Raw genomic sequence first — 15,844 nt, forward strand, 5'->3', positions numbered from 1 at the left:
ACATACAATTCTTGATTCTCATATAACCCATGAAGTAAGGAAGATCAAGATTCTGGCACACATCAAACCCAACCACCACAATCACTATAAAGCTCTCCAACCATAGATGCAAAATATCTCTACACATTGATGACATAGCCAATCTACCTTGATAATAATAAAAGGAAAAAAAAAAAAGAAAAAAAGAAAAAAAGAAAAAAAGAAAAAAAAACTCAAATCTCACTTGATGGAAATGTCTTCCAATTTTTTTTCTTAAAGCATGTAAAATTGTTTTTTTTGAAAATATGAAAAAATCAAATAAAATTTCTTGTTGATTTACAATATTATTTTTACTTCATATCAAATGCATGCGAAAAAAAACTAGTAATTTAAAAAAAAAACACACAAACAAAGAGAAAGTAAAAGAAAAAGAAAGCAACAACAACAATCCTTAGAGTGTTTTGACAAAAAGATTGAAAGCCAAGTATGGCCAACAACCCCAATGTACATTAAGTCCCATCTGTCGAAAAATTTCACAACCCAATCTGTAAACAAATATCATCTTTTTCCATAGAGTGATGCGATGTTATGCACCATACTTGTTCAAACAACCCAACAATAAAATAGTGTGCAATTAAATAGTGTGAGAGAGAGAGGCAGAGAGAGTAGAATGAAGCCAAGTATTGATAATAACTAATAAATACTTTTTTTTATGGGTGGGTTCCAGAGCCTATCAGAGTGCCGCTTGTCCAGCCCTGGGAATGGAAAGTGGCCTTGTAGAATGGAACCACTCGTAGGGCCCCTGGAATATCCACCAATACCCGCCGACGGACGGTGGAGATGGCGCCCTAGATCCTACGGCGGAGAGAAATCCGAGGCCCTAGCTGCAAGTCGGGCGGAGGGGCCCCTTTTTATTGGGATGGGGGAAAAGGGAAGAGCCCTGCTTGCTCACTCCAGGGTGTCAATGGCAGGCTCCGAATAGTGCTGAGCATCACTTGATTCCTCTCCGAATTCTCCCCCCCTGTCCTTAAGGATTCCTCCTCTTGACCACCGGATTGTGAAGCTCAATTCTCTCGCCGATAATTTGGCCCTATTCTCGCTGCTTCTCGTCCTGTATCGTGTTCGTCTCGGTGGTTGGAGTGGTTGTGAGAGTTTGTGTTTTTGAGAGTGTTTTTGAGGGTTTTTTTTTTTTTTTTTTTTTTTTTTTTGGGGGGGGGGGGGGGGCTGTGATTTGGGTTTGGCAAGATGTCTCTTCGACCGAACGCCCGAGTGGAAGGTCGCAAGAAGGGGTACAAACTCGCGGTCGATGCCGATGAGGCGCGCAGGAAGAGGGAGGACAATATGGTGGAGATTCGGAAGAGCAAGAGGGAGGAGAGTTTATTGAAGAAGCGGAGGGATGGTATGCCGCAGCTGCCGCAGTTTGTCCCGTCCGCTCAGAGCTCTCTGTCTGACAAGAAGGTAGGTAGATGTGTGTTTTTGAAACCTATTTTCTTCAAATCTGGACTTCGTTGAGATTCTTTATAGTTCAAAGTGAGGTTGATCTCGGAATGGGCTCCGTATACATTGGATCTGATGACAGGTCTCGTTTTTTGTGACTTAGCTCCCACACATGCCCTAGATTTTGTGCTTGGTTCCGCGGCATTTCATTAGTGTTTTTGTGGTAAACCTAATTTGTTTGTTTTTTTTTTTTTTTTTTTTTTTTTTTTTTTTTTTTTTTTTTTTTTTTTTTTTTTTTTTTTTTTTTGCCAGTTGCAGCAACTTGAGAGCCTTCCAGCGTTGGTTTCTGGTCTTTACTCTGACGATCCTGCTACCCAGTTGGAAGCAACCACACAATTTCGAAAGCTTCTGTCTATCGGTATGACCGTGTTATGTATCAGTTTGAGTTCCCTCTTGAGACGTGAGATGTTTTCAGTAAAATACTGCGCAAAAAGGGTGTGATTTCGGCTTACGTTCGTGATGGAAATTTCCATATGCAGAGCGGAGTCCTCCCATTGAAGAAGTGATTTCCGCTGGTGTCGTCCCCCGTTTCGTGGAGTTTCTAGTCAGGAGCGATTTTCCGCAGTTGCAGGTATTAATAGTTGCACTGGATTGTTTGCAATTGCTAGCCCCACGTAGGGAATTCAACTTCGGTTTCTTACACATGGAATTCTGAATGCAGTTCGAGGCGGCATGGGCTTTGACAAATATTGCATCAGGGACTTCTGATCACACACGTGTTGTCATCGACCATGGTGCTGTTCCCATCTTTGTTCAGCTCCTAAGCTCTCCCAGTGACGATGTCCGAGAACAGGTACCGAACATTCATTCTGGGTTTTGATATGCGTAACCAACATTTGGAGGTGCCTGGAAGAAATTCAATATTTCGTGTTATCTATTCCTTAGGATCTCTTGTTATTGACAAACTTTCTCTTTGCAAAAACATTCGTAACTTACTTTGCACATCCTAGGTAGATTGAATTGAAGAGTAGTCCTTAGTCATCGTCTACTGATATGTAGGATTGATTGAGTGGTGGCTGAACCTCGTGTTTCGTAGTTTCACATTGTGATCTTTAGCTAGGTGTCATGCTTTTGTCGACTGGATTTCATGCTGACCAGTTGTGCCGACTTGACTGTTAATATTCTCTTTGAACAGGCTGTATGGGCTTTGGGAAACGTTGCTGGTGATTCGCCGAAATGCCGTGACCTTGTTTTAGGTCATGGGGCCTTGATGCCTCTGCTTGCGCAGCTTACGGAGAACACAAAATTGTCTATGCTTAGAAACGCTACCTGGACTCTCTCCAACTTCTGTCGTGGCAAGCCTCAACCACCTTTTGAGCAGGTATGTGATGTGATTATTACGCTTACTCTATTATTATTATTCTTATTAGCAAGTGATTTCGTTTGACAGTAAGATATTCGCTTCTCTCTTATTTTCTTCCTTACTATCAAGTTTCAGTTCAATCAATTTCTACGAATTCCTTCTGAAACGATCATTATGTACTGGGATAATTCTAATAGAGCTACGGAGTCTTTGTTTGCTAATTTCTTGTTTCCTCATCGGTTTTATTTATCCACGTATTTATCGTTTTTATGTTTCCGCTCCTCGTTTCCATTCTCTTCGTTTCATGATCCTAGGTAGCAGTAAAACACTAGGATTCTGACTAAATCCATCACATATTTTTATCTTGTAGTCGAAACCAGCGCTTCCGGCCTTGGAGCGGCTCATTCACTCAAACGATGAAGAGGTTCTCACGGATGCTTGCTGGGCACTATCTTATTTATCCGATGGGACGAATGACAAGATTCAGGCCGTGATTGAGGCTGGCGTCTGTCGTCGACTTGTGGAGTTATTGCTGTATAGCTTCTAAACCTTCCTTCAAATACTGTCTTGAATTTATGCTCTTTGGCTTCAATTTGGCCTTGACGTCTCACATATTTTTCTCGAAAGTTCCCTGAAGAGTCTATTATCCTTGTTGTGGTTTGTAGCAGCCATCCATCGCCCTCTGTACTCATTCCCGCGCTGCGTACTGTTGGCAACATTGTGACTGGTGACGATCTTCAGACACAGGTTGAGCTCCATTCTGGAAATAATCTGGTTTCTAATATATATCCGTTAAAATGTGATTAGCATTTGCATATACCATTTCGTGATTGCTTGCATTTTAAACGGCTCTCATAGACTTATTATTAAAGGCAAACATTTCCACCTCGTCCCAGGAAGTTATCACCCATATGTAGTTCATGACTATTCCTTGAAACTGAAATACACTTCCATTATAATCAACATGAATTCAATGTCTCAGGAGTGTTCTTGCCAGTTCAGAACTAAAATAAGGGTTTGGAAAATCTGTTTTGGTGTGTTTCTATTTATTCCTCTTTGACTTCTATTTTATACCACTCGTCCCAGAATGGTTCAACTTGTGTTGACTTTGTTCTTGCTTGTAACTAACATCCTTCTTGTATTGTTGTCTTGGATCAGTTCATCATCAATAATCAGGCCCTTCCCTGTCTTCTTGCTCTTCTGACCAACAATCACAAGAAAAGTATCAAGAAAGAAGCCTGTTGGACTATTTCCAATATAACTGCAGGAAACAAGGATCAAATCCAGGTAAAAATATTTTTCATTGTGTGATACTTGTTCAAAAATATTTATTTCTTGCATGCACTTTTGAGTGATGGTTCGACTAACATTTTACATTGTTTGCTTCGATGCTCTGTAGGCTGTTATTGATGCCAACATCATTCCACCTTTGGTATCTCTTCTTGCCACCGCAGAATTTGACATCAAGAAGGAAGCTGCTTGGGCTATTTCAAATGCCACTTCTGGTGGCAGTCACGATCAGATAAAGTACCTTGTTACCCAAGGTTGCATTAAGCCACTATGTGACCTTCTAACATGTCCAGATCCGAGAATCGTCACTGTGTCCCTCGAAGGGCTGGAAAACATTTTGAAGGTTGGGGAGCAGGAGAAAGATCTTGGCCAGAGTGGTGGTATCAACCTTTATGCCCGCTACATCGATGAAGCCGAGGGTTTGGAGAAGATTGAGAACTTGCAGACACACGATAACAACGAGATTTATGAAAAGGCTGTGAAGATTCTGGAGACTTATTGGCTAGAAGAGGATGAGGATTCGAATGCGGCACCTGGCACGGAAGGCCAAACCTTCGCGTTTGGTTCAAGCAACGCTGCAGGCGCTCCTGCCGGTGGCTTCCACTTTGGCTAAAAGGTATGCAAATCTCACCTTTCTAGTCCCGTTTCGGTGGACATTTCTATGTGGGGATGTTATTCTGGCATTTTTTCTTTCCTAATAGTTGCAAAGTGCTGTAGGTACTTAGCCCCTTCTGTCAAGTTGATGGAGAATATTCGTCAGGCACCAGTAAGACATGCTTTCTACCATTGTTAATACGATGCATGGTTGCACTTGGGATTTGTGCAGGAACATTTTTGGCCCTGGAAAGCTGATACTCTGAAACAAGTCGACGAGGGTGGACCGCTGAGGCAGGGTATCTATATTGATACTTCACTAGCTGAGACCTAAGATGTTGGATACTTGGTAGGAAAGTGTCTGACCTGAAGAGATTCAGACTCCGTAATGGTGGCTGAGCAGGAAGTTTGGTTGTGGGATCATCTAATCTCTAACAGATCTAATCTGCGCTAAGTGATTCAAGTCCGAACTTTGACTGTCCTGACTGTCATCACTTACTTGGTCTCGGTTGCATTGACTGCAACCCATAGTCGTCGGTGCAGATGCTGCACGGACAACAATTCTCACCCTTATGTGTTCCTCATACCAGCGAGAAGTCTAGCTTGGAATTAGACGAGAGCGTCTACTCTAACAGCTTTATTTACATGTCACATGTCACATGATGTGTGTGGGCTTTTACATTTGAATAGATTCACGAACTATGAGTGCAGGGATTTTTGCTGCCCATAGTCCCAAGTTGACTTCTAACCTATTGGTAGGATCCCAGTATGAGGAGTGGAGCTGACCGTCCTTAAATTTTCTCCATAGTCACTGATCTTTGGCCGCGCAATTGTATGGCTCACTGACAAGTGCTTACGATTCCTGGTCAATCTCAGACTCGTAAGCATAACTCTACGATCTAAATGTCAAGCGGTGAATCCACTGCTTTGTCATATCTGAACTGACATGTCATTCCTAAGTTACGGTTAATTTAAAACCCAACTTTAGCACTGATACTGTTTGATTCGCTGGAACTAAATGGAATATGTCATTTTCGGTCAAGTCTTAATTTAGTCCAACTTACTAAACTGAGTCTAGAATTAATTTATGGGCTAACTGGGTTACAAGGTACAACCGACTTTTTCTTAGATGATGGATCGTGTTCATTGGCTGTGTAATTTATGCATTTTCATAAATTCATGCTCTAGCTAATTCATTTAGCTGCAACTGAGCAAACCGGTTCTTGCTGAATTTACGACCAGTTTCCACAGCTGAGTCATCTTGAATATATAGTTCTAATTCCAATTCATTCTGATCAATGTGCTGAACACAACTCAACAGCTGGGAATTGAGCGTGTTAATGTGATATCTTGATGATGCTGTACCTTACCTTTCTGATCTCCTGCTGCAGTGTACTTTTGATGAACAGGGAGTGCAGATAGTATTTTTATGAGTCTTACTTGTCTGCTGCATGATATTCTTGTAGAGTGTGTCTTGAAAAGCTTTCAAGCGTAGTGTTCTGAAAAGGTATCTGTGGAATCATCAAAGCATCGTACGTACTATTCTCAGTTTGAAAAATGTGTATGCACAACAATATATTTTCTAATAAGGAGCTCTATTAAACGAAAGTGGCTGTGGGTGTCTATTGGTCTGACCTTTGTTTGACATTGTACAGCACCTTGTGAATTGTGCAAAGACGGAGAAATTCTCTCGAAGTACATTTTACTACAATTTTCCGTCTAGAATGCAAACCTCCCTTATTCTTTTAGAGTGCAGCAAGCTCCATCTCCTTAATTCGTTTAGAGAGTGCAGCAAGCTCCATCTCCTCCTTAATTCGTTTAGAGAGTGCAGAAAGCCCCATCTTCTTATTTACTCACAAATATTATTGTTGTATAGGAAAGTATGACTACTCAAATACTCACTTCTAAACAATCAGCAACAAATTCGATTTGAAGATTTCGGGTTAAATGACGAAACTAACGTTCAAGAAGTCTTACAGACATCAAGTGCCGTTGTTCAAAAAAAAATTCCATACAAGTGATCTTCTGACAGGATAAGTCTATTGAAACGATAACAAATGCTTCACTTAATTAATTCACTCACAGCTTGGCTAATCGTTGTGATTGGAAAATTTTGCTGAATAGGTACCCAGCTCTCACTCTGCCCTTTTAACATCATTCGTCCGTCACTCATTCGTGTTTGCACATAGATGTTGGCTAGCTGTGTCAGATTTTGTATGCAGCTGACTGACTGACAACCAATTGTTGGGAGGTGTGTAGGGTTTAAGATGTGAGGTTTAGTAACAAAAAAAACACACAAAATCGTTTACGAACAATTACACAGGGTTAAAAGTTCATGACTTATTAAAATGTTTCGGTGCAATGAACAATTTAGATTTTTTGTTCATACAGTACCTAAACCAGCCGGATACCTATTCCGCCACAGCCCTAAGTCATTTAAATAAGCAGTTACAATATTTTCTCAGTAACAATTAAGCTTCTTTTGCGAAAAAATATGCTAGAAATGTTGATGGAGATAGTCTTGTCAAACTCTTGTAGAATTATCAATAGAATTGTTAGAGACTATTACTTTGTGAATGAATTGATAAGAGCAAACCTCAAAATTTTGAAGTTTTATAATCTTCTAATGATAATTAATGACGAGTTTATATTGATCCTCAGTACGTCAATTAACCTTCTTCTGACTGTTCACATGCAATATAAAATATCTTTCAAAAGCATAGTACAATATTGATCTCATTCGGAACAATAACTAGACATAACAAGAAAAGGTTATGAATTGTAAAAGCCAAAGATCATAAAACAGGACAGTTTGTCAAGCAGAGAAATATCCAATTGACGATCTAGAAATCATTTCTTCTTTTCGAGTATAGTTGATTGCTAGCGTACATGACAATACAACAGTATTCGTTTACGGTCATCGGAGAGGTGAATCTGTTCACTGGCTATTGCTGATTAAAGAGAAATCATGTTGATACTTGATCTGTGACACCCGACATTCTATAAGAAAAGAATTTCAGCTTTATAGCAGGTGAACACGCATGTCAGGACAGCTAGAAGCAGTTCAATCATCCAGCAGACGCCACGCCCTCCATCACTATCCGAGTGGAAGGAAACACAAACATTGATAAGGGAAGACAACGCAGTTACGTAATCGGGAAAATTACCAAAACAAATGACGTCAATATGTGCATTTTAACAGTTAACGATGGGGTATTGTCAAGCAAATCGTCAGGAGGATGGACTCTGCGAGGGATGAGTTGCGGTGCAGCCACTTAAGGTAAAATTGCAAAGCATGGAGGCATCTAAGAGCAGAGCGTTTAAATGAGAAACAGCAAAGAGGGCCATAGTAAGTTTAAGGGATAGGGAATTACTGTGCTCTTTTTCGCCAACACGGAGAATTTCTAGGATAAGTCGTGCGACACATTCAAGAGAAACAGGGTTGCAGTGACAAGTAGTGACTGTGACCAATTTCATTAGTAAACAATCTACACATTCAAGACAGAATCCACGGTCCCAGACGTGAATAACACAAGAGATGGTGCAAGTGCATTGAAATGAGGGTGCTTCCAGTGTAAATGCCTGATAAGTCTACAAAGATTTCTACTGCAGCCCCCTTTTGGCTTGCAGGAGATGGTTGTTCCGTACCTGATGACCAAGAGCATTTCTAGGAGATGAGTTAGCCCCCCATTAGGTCAATGTTACGGAAAGCACCATCTACAAAATCACACCCCATTGTCCATCACCAGATTACCAGCAGGAGAAAAGAATACACTACAATTCAAGTGATTTCGGTTTCCACAAAAAAGTGGACACAGATAATCTGTGGCGAATCACGCGGGAAACTATACTACTGGACGTCAGCTAAGGAATAACCAAAGCGAGACCAAGCCTAAAAGTCAATGATTATGAACAGCTCCAAAAACTGAGCCGAGTCATGCAGGTTGTGGCAATTTCAGAGAATAACACAGTTCTTTTGTTTTTTCTTCTTCTTCTTCTGCTTGGGTGGCTGAAGAACAACCTTGATGGCAGCATCAAAAACTGCTTTCACATTCTGCATAGACCGAAAGGCGTCATAAGACACAAAAATCTTGCAGCCATGATGGACTACATACTCTGGCCACCCATCTTCATAGATGCGCAAGCTAGAATACAAAGGGAAAAGTTACATAATTGTTTAAAGCAGAGCCAACACATCACATTGAGCATAGAAGCCACAATTGAATTCAAGCGTTTACCTGCTGAGTCTTAGAGCTACACTCAATGTAAGAGGCTGCTCCAATCGCCTTTCTGAGTTCTTCACCCTGTACGCAATACGTGTTAACATAAGATTCTGCTATCACTGGGAAATCTTGTGGGATGTAACAGGGAATGATCTAGATATAGACACCGAAACCGAGGTGTAGAGATCACACACAAGTACGCTCAACCTAGTTCGGATATCCAGATTTGGGGTGCCAACGGAAACTACTTAGCCATTAGAACAGTCTGACGAGTGCCCTAGTATCTGAAAGTTAGAGTGTCTTCGGAGCAACTTCTGTATTCGTAGAAGATCAAAAGTAGACAGTAAAGCTTCACTACGTACTTGGGAGGTTGTGATCGGAGCCGCTCCAGGATGGTCGGCGAAAAATTGCTTGTCATCTCGAAGATCTGCCCATTCGCAGTTGCAGAATTGTGAGACGAAGAAATCTTCTCAGACAGACTCCAAAACATATTGCAAAGTTGCGGGCGTCATGTACTACAAATAACTGTTGTAAACGACACCAGTCCAGCGTACGTCAGAACGATCAGTGCAGCCAGAAAAATACGAACCTAGCTTCGTTCCGACGAGGATAATAGGTACAGATGGAGCGTAGTGTCTCAGTTCAGGAATCCACTGCCATGTAATAAATCGTCAGAATCAATGCAATCCACCGAGTACAGCAATCAACCAAACGGTCGCGCATCTACTCCTTAGGACACAAATGTGAGGCCACTGATGCAGAGGGCTAGTACCTTCTTTGAGATGTTCTCATAACTAGCTTTGCTGATAAGAGAGAATGCTAGTAGAAAAACATCAGCACCCCTGTAACTCAGAGGTCGAAGCCTGTTATAATCTTCCTGACCTGCGCTTAGAGAAAACAAATGGAATGAGACCATTTGAAGATGACAAGTCCTGACTGAATGGTTCGAAAGTGCAACTTCTGATCCGATCGAGTCGATAACATTGCTAGTAAGACTCAGATCATGTAAGATGCTAATGCCATTGAATTATTGGTCGGTCACTGCGGATGCCCTTGCCATACAAAACGCTAGTAATCAGCTGCGAAATGCCAAAAGAACACCAACTTAAGTTATCTCTTACCTGCTGTATCCCATAGTCCAAGGTTTACAGTGTTTCCATCGACAACGACATTCGCGCTGAAGTTATCAAAAACGGTAGGAACGTAATCCTGCAAAATAAGGATTAACTCTTGAGATGTCACCCAGGAAAAATTAAATAATAAGAAAAGGATATATATATATATATATATATATATACATCACAGCGTTGGATACCAAAGCCGCCTGATAACGCTCGCACGATAATGACAGACGTAAGTTGTGACGATTAAATGCAGCATATACATTAACCCTGAAGGCGCCACAATATGACTGAAGCTGATCTTTAAGACGTAATGGGACGGAAACTGATAATAATGCCAAATAAACATAGAGTGCAGTGAAATCTGTCATGAAAAAGCGCCTGTCCAGAAACGGTCGCAGCTTACAGTAGGAAATGTATTGCTGGTATAAGAAATAAGCATGCACGTCTTTCCGACTGCTCCATCTCCTACAGTAACGCACTTGATAAACCGAGATGTGCTCATGGCTATGTTCCTAACCCGCCGACAACTATACAGTCACGATCCTACAATAAAGCTTCAACCTCCCTTCCTATTACGCATTTCAAGTACGGTGTAGCATGGCAGTAGATCTTGAAAATCCGTCCTCCAACCGCTGTGTACAGACCTGGTTCCACACTTAGCGAAGTCTACATGATCTCACAAACCGAAAAAAACCAAGTGCCGCCGGAAAAACCTCGACATAAAAATCTCCTCTGCTCTTCAGATCTGCCTAAACCACAAGACACACTGTCCTCTGAGCAATTTCCAAAACAACACCAGCTGCTTTGTCCATATCTCGAACCCCAAACCTGCACACATACACACCACTCCACAACCACCTCGCCCGCTCAGCTCACCTCCACTCCCTCCAACTCTGCGGAAACCGCAGTCCTCTACCTTGTGTCCGAGCCACACCCGAAGCGAGACTAGCGCACGACACCCTCGCACGACGCCCTCGCACTACGCCCTCACACTCCCCCCCCCCTTACGCCGACCTCAACACTAGACCACCTCACGCGAACCTCCCTAGGCAAAGGAGCATTTCACGAAGCAGAGAATAGCCTCTAGAGAGTCGCTACGGTGAAGGGCGAATTGTGGCGGAAGTGCCACCAGAAACGGAGTATTTTCCAGATCTGCGGCAACGAAGGGCAGGGAGCAGGAAGAAGACCTGCGATGGAGGGAGAGAGAGAGGGCGAGCTTGCAGAGGCGAGGCAGGCAGGAGGACAGTAAAGCGGGCCGGGAAGGGGAGGATTGGAAGAAGGGCTGTAGGCGAAGGAAAGCAGACGACGATCGTCCCGCCCCGCCTCGTCCCCTGTCCGGCCCGGTCTGGCCTGCGCTGGCTGGCTTTCCCTTTGCTCGGCACCCTCAGTTTTGGCCGCATTCCCCGAAGAGCCTCGTTTTAGCGCTCTGGCAGGCCCACTCCCCAACCCAGCCCGGCCCCGATCCTGCAACGGCCCATCGCTTTGGGGCCAGCCAGTCAGCCAACGAGCCAAGCCAAGCCAGCCAGGCGAAGGGATTGAGTTAAGGGGGATATTAGAAATTGGCAGTGGGGAAGTATTATACCTTTCAACTCTACCACCGTTTCAAAAGTACGGAGAACCCACCACTATGTATATATTTTTTATGAGCTTTAAAAGTATGACATAAATGCCAAGCTTCGTTACCATGGAAAGATGAGGCTAAGGGTGACAACAAATAAAAATACATTACCTATGGTTTGATTATTTAAAACAATGTCATTGCTCTTTTTCACACATGATTGGTGTTTTTATACCAACCTTCTTGAATGATGCTTGTATTTTTGTATACTGAAGTAAAAGATGAGCTCATCATGTCTTGAAAGATGGTTGATTTTCATTTAACCGGAATATTCTTATGATATTTTTTAGTATCGAGGTGCTGAATTGAGTTTCTTCGTCATCTTCTTCTTAAAACATTTTCTACTTGTGCCTTTAACTTTTAATACGGTGCTTGTGTTCAAAAAAGTTACAAACACACATTAAATAGAAGGTTTCATTTTTAATATTATTGAAGCGTTACAACAGAACTTCAAAAAAAAGCATTATCACTTTAGATTATTGAACTTCTTTATAGCATAACAAATGTTATAAAATGATAATTGATACCATTAATTTAATTGAAGCTACACTTATGTTTTGGATGAAATTATGGAGGTAATCAAATTAAAGACTTATATTTATATTTTATTTTATTCATGAATTAGGATTAAAATATAGTGCCATTAAAGATATATATATATATATATATATATATATATATTTGATTTTATTATTACAATAAAATTTCAATTTTTGTTATGAATAACTATTTGTATTATCTATCAATTATGAACACTTTAAATGAATTTTGGTTCAAAAACATATACAATCATGTGATTCTACAACAGTTTCAAAGCTATTTTCATCTTTTTTTGGTTTCACAATGTGTCTTCTATCTTAAAATTTGTATATATCTTGTGTAAAATTATAATTAAAAATCCTATATACATACATATATACAAAACAATAATGTGATGTACTTTTAAGGAACTTTAACTATTGATGGTACTATTAGATTTATTGTGGTTAATCTTATCTAATATTGTATGTAGTTTGATTTTACATCATTATTATTTCTAAGCTAAAAAGATTGAGATTGTTCATTGATAATTTATTTGACTATGAACAGCTTTAGATTTTGATAAAAAGTAAAATGTTTCTTAATATTCATCAAAATAAGTTGTGATATTTATTAAACAATTTTCCATAAACTTAAAAATGAAAAGAAAAATAGATTTAGCTATATAATAGATAGGCAGAGTTTCTTTGAATAAATTTAATAAAAGTAACATTTCTACAATGTTATTATTGTGATAATTCTTATTCTTTAAAAATAATATATATTTTTAATACTTCACTATTAATAAAAAAAACATAGTTTGATATTAGGCTTTCATAAAATTTGGCATATCGGTAGCTCTCTTATATTAGTTTGCATTTGTATTTGTACATATATTTTTTTACAAATGTTGGAATTCAATTCATAACTCATAGATTTAAAAATGATATAAGCTACATATTAAAAATTCTACATATAACTTAAGGTAAAAAATTAATTTAATATAGTTTCTTATGTAATATACATATATATATATATATATATATATATATATCATAAGAAAAAGCATGTTTATCCTATGAATACAAATATGTATTTTTTGAAGTTTATAAAACAATAATAACACAAAATAGATGTTATTATGTCTTAGCTACTAAATAGAAGGCAAAAGAGAGAAAATATAGTACACAATGCATATAAATTATGGAAACATTATAATTTTATCTTAGAAAAATTATGATTTATACTTCAATTAAGAATCTAGATGTCATAGGCGTTGTTTTTAAATTGCAAAAAAGAAGAAATTTTAAGATCCGAAATTGATTGTACAATTTTTTATACTCAAATTGGTTGATCGCAAAAGTAGAACTTCAAGATAAGATGTTTTATCATCAATGCTAATAAGATAGAAACTTAGTTTTTAAAAATTTTAAATTTTAATTCTAATAACATTTATATCATTATTTAGAATATTTAAATAGAAGTAATATATAATAATAAATTTATTTTTTATTTAATTTATTTCAATACATATAATCAATTAGCATAAAATATCTATTATTTTAAAATTAAAATTGGTATTTATATTTATAAAAAATACAATAAAGATGTGGTAGATTTTATATATATATATATACAAAAATATCATATATATCTCTTAAGTATGCTAAAATATCAAGAATATCCTTACATTTTTGATAGTAGCAAATATACTCTTGAATATGTCATATTCAAGATAAAGTATCACCAATCCGACAAAGATACAATAATTTTCATGGGTTTTTTATTTTTTTATTTTTTATTTTTATATCAGGCCTAAACCACATGCCTTTAAGATTTTGCATTGCCAAATTGTCAAATTGCAAAGGAGCCTATGGCCCATGTGTTGTGTACTCTTGGAAAATTGGGGCTTTGTTCCTTGCACCTCCCATGTCCTTTGTCATTGCTGCACAATCTAGGCAAGGCACCAATGCACCCTTGATTCTAATGTACCTCTGATATTGGCTTCAATGCAATCCTAGTTTCTAGTTGAAACTTAGAATTCAAAGTGTATATAGAAATTCATCAATGGAAGCACAAAGGTGCATGCCTTGATATGCATGATATATCACCACAATCAATTATAATATAATAGGCAATATTACTGCAATTACGCTATTACAAAGCCTCTCCCACATCCTGCAAGTCATATTCAATTAAGTTGATGTCTATGCCTATCCTTAAGTGTTTAAAAAGTATTAGCTTGTTGTGTTGCAGATTCAATTGTCTTCTTTAGATATCTTATCATATTCAAAGGTACATTTGCTATTATTAAGAATGCAAGGATATTCTTGATATTTTAGCATATTTTAGGGATATTTAAGATATTTTTCTTGTTTAAAATAGGCATACCTAATTTCAAATGTAATGTCTTGTTTATTATATTTTTATGCATATTAAAATATAGAATCTAAATATCTAGTTAGCATAGATCTTAGTTCTATTTAATCTTATAAAATTTTAATATTAAATTAATTTTTTTTGAATAATTATTTTTTTGAGACTATAAAAATCTGTAATCTTATTAAGTTTATCATCTTCTCAAAATCTAAATTCTATAAAATAAAAATTATAAATTTAAAAATCCTATAAATTATGAAAAAATCTAAACATCTCATAAGCACTAAATTATTAAATTATAATAAAATAAAACTTCTAATTGAATCATTAGATTAGCCTTCTACATAATGGTTTTATTCGTATCATTTAAGCAATTGCAAAATTTGAAGCAAACATAATTTATAAATTTAATAGTTTTTATAAAAAATATATATATTTTTTAGTTTATTACTTTGAATCTTGTAAAAACTTATAGAAGCTAAATTTCTACTATAAAAATTAAAGTTTTCTAAAAGGATCAAAATTATTAAGTTATGTCTTTTTAAACACCTTGATTATTTATTTAGATTATAGAAAGAATATTAGAATTTCAATAAATATTTTTTGCAACCAAATGGCTAACACATTTCTAAGTTATAATTCACTTAATAAAAAAATATATTATTAATATTTTAAAATATTTATTTTATTGAAAGTATAAATATATATATATATATATATATATATATATAATTTTGTAACCAATATTGAATTGTTTAATTTTAGTACATATTTGGATTTGTGGTCATATATCTTTTGACATCACCATCAAAATGACAAAAAAGTTTGAAAAAAATGACTTATTTATATGTCTATATAATAACAAAATTTCAAAAATAGATTAAGCATAAATGAAAAAAAAAATCAAACTTTATAATAATTGTTATTACCTTCAAAACTTTGTTGTCTATAAAATTCTAATTTTGAATGTTTAGCAAAAAAAATATTATAAATTGAAATCCTATGAATCTTATAGCCATAAATTGAAATCCTATGAATCTTATAGCCATCTTATATTTTCGAAACTATTTCTTTGATCACATGTTTTAATCTCTACAAAAAAAAAAAAAAAAAAAAAAAAAAAAAACACACACACACACAAACACAAACACAAACAAAAAATGCTTGCTTGTCTTAAGCTCTTGTTTTTCTATTTGAGATAAAAATTTGATGATGTCTTATAAATGATTATTTGTCAAGTATGAATCTTGTAAATTTTTTTAAAATTTTTACATGAATTTAGCCTTAAATTTATCTTAGATGTGGTTTTATGAATTAG

At 37.1% G+C, this 15,844-nt stretch overlaps 2 protein-coding genes across 3 annotated transcripts; one reads left to right on the forward strand and one right to left on the reverse strand.

Annotated features, from left to right (window-relative positions):
- Positions 1-931: 931 nt before the first annotated feature.
- On the forward strand, positions 932-5,894 carry LOC112278848 (importin subunit alpha-1). Of its 2 annotated transcripts, none has more exons than XM_024512698.3 (10): positions 932-1,437; positions 1,729-1,834; positions 1,956-2,047; positions 2,138-2,269; positions 2,612-2,797; positions 3,150-3,313; positions 3,445-3,526; positions 3,938-4,066; positions 4,179-4,685; positions 4,896-5,894. In XM_024512698.3, the coding sequence occupies exons 1-9, from the start codon at positions 1,225-1,227 to the stop codon at positions 4,680-4,682; spliced, it is 1,608 nt and encodes a 535-aa protein (XP_024368466.1). In that variant the 5' UTR covers positions 932-1,224; the 3' UTR covers positions 4,683-4,685; positions 4,896-5,894. The 2 variants fall into 2 exon arrangements, with proteins under 2 accessions (XP_024368466.1, XP_024368467.1); XM_024512699.3 differs by having other exon boundaries at positions 3,448-3,526.
- Positions 5,895-8,190: 2,296 nt separating this feature from the next.
- On the reverse strand, positions 8,191-10,659 carry LOC112279094 (rac-like GTP-binding protein 5). Its single transcript, XM_024513205.3, has 7 exons — positions 10,414-10,659; positions 10,008-10,095; positions 9,659-9,768; positions 9,476-9,539; positions 9,249-9,313; positions 8,902-8,967; positions 8,191-8,717 (listed from the first exon to the last, which is right to left on the reverse strand). Exons 1-7 carry the CDS (start codon positions 10,510-10,512, stop codon positions 8,619-8,621), a joined length of 591 nt encoding a protein of 196 aa, XP_024368973.1. The 5' UTR covers positions 10,513-10,659; the 3' UTR covers positions 8,191-8,618.
- Positions 10,660-15,844: the final 5,185 nt, after the last annotated feature.

The sequence above is a fragment of the Physcomitrium patens genome, chromosome 2 (assembly GCF_059467195.1).
Source record: "Physcomitrium patens ecotype Gransden chromosome 2, ASM5946719v1, whole genome shotgun sequence".
In the NCBI taxonomy this organism is placed as follows: Eukaryota; Viridiplantae; Streptophyta; class Bryopsida; order Funariales; family Funariaceae; genus Physcomitrium; species Physcomitrium patens.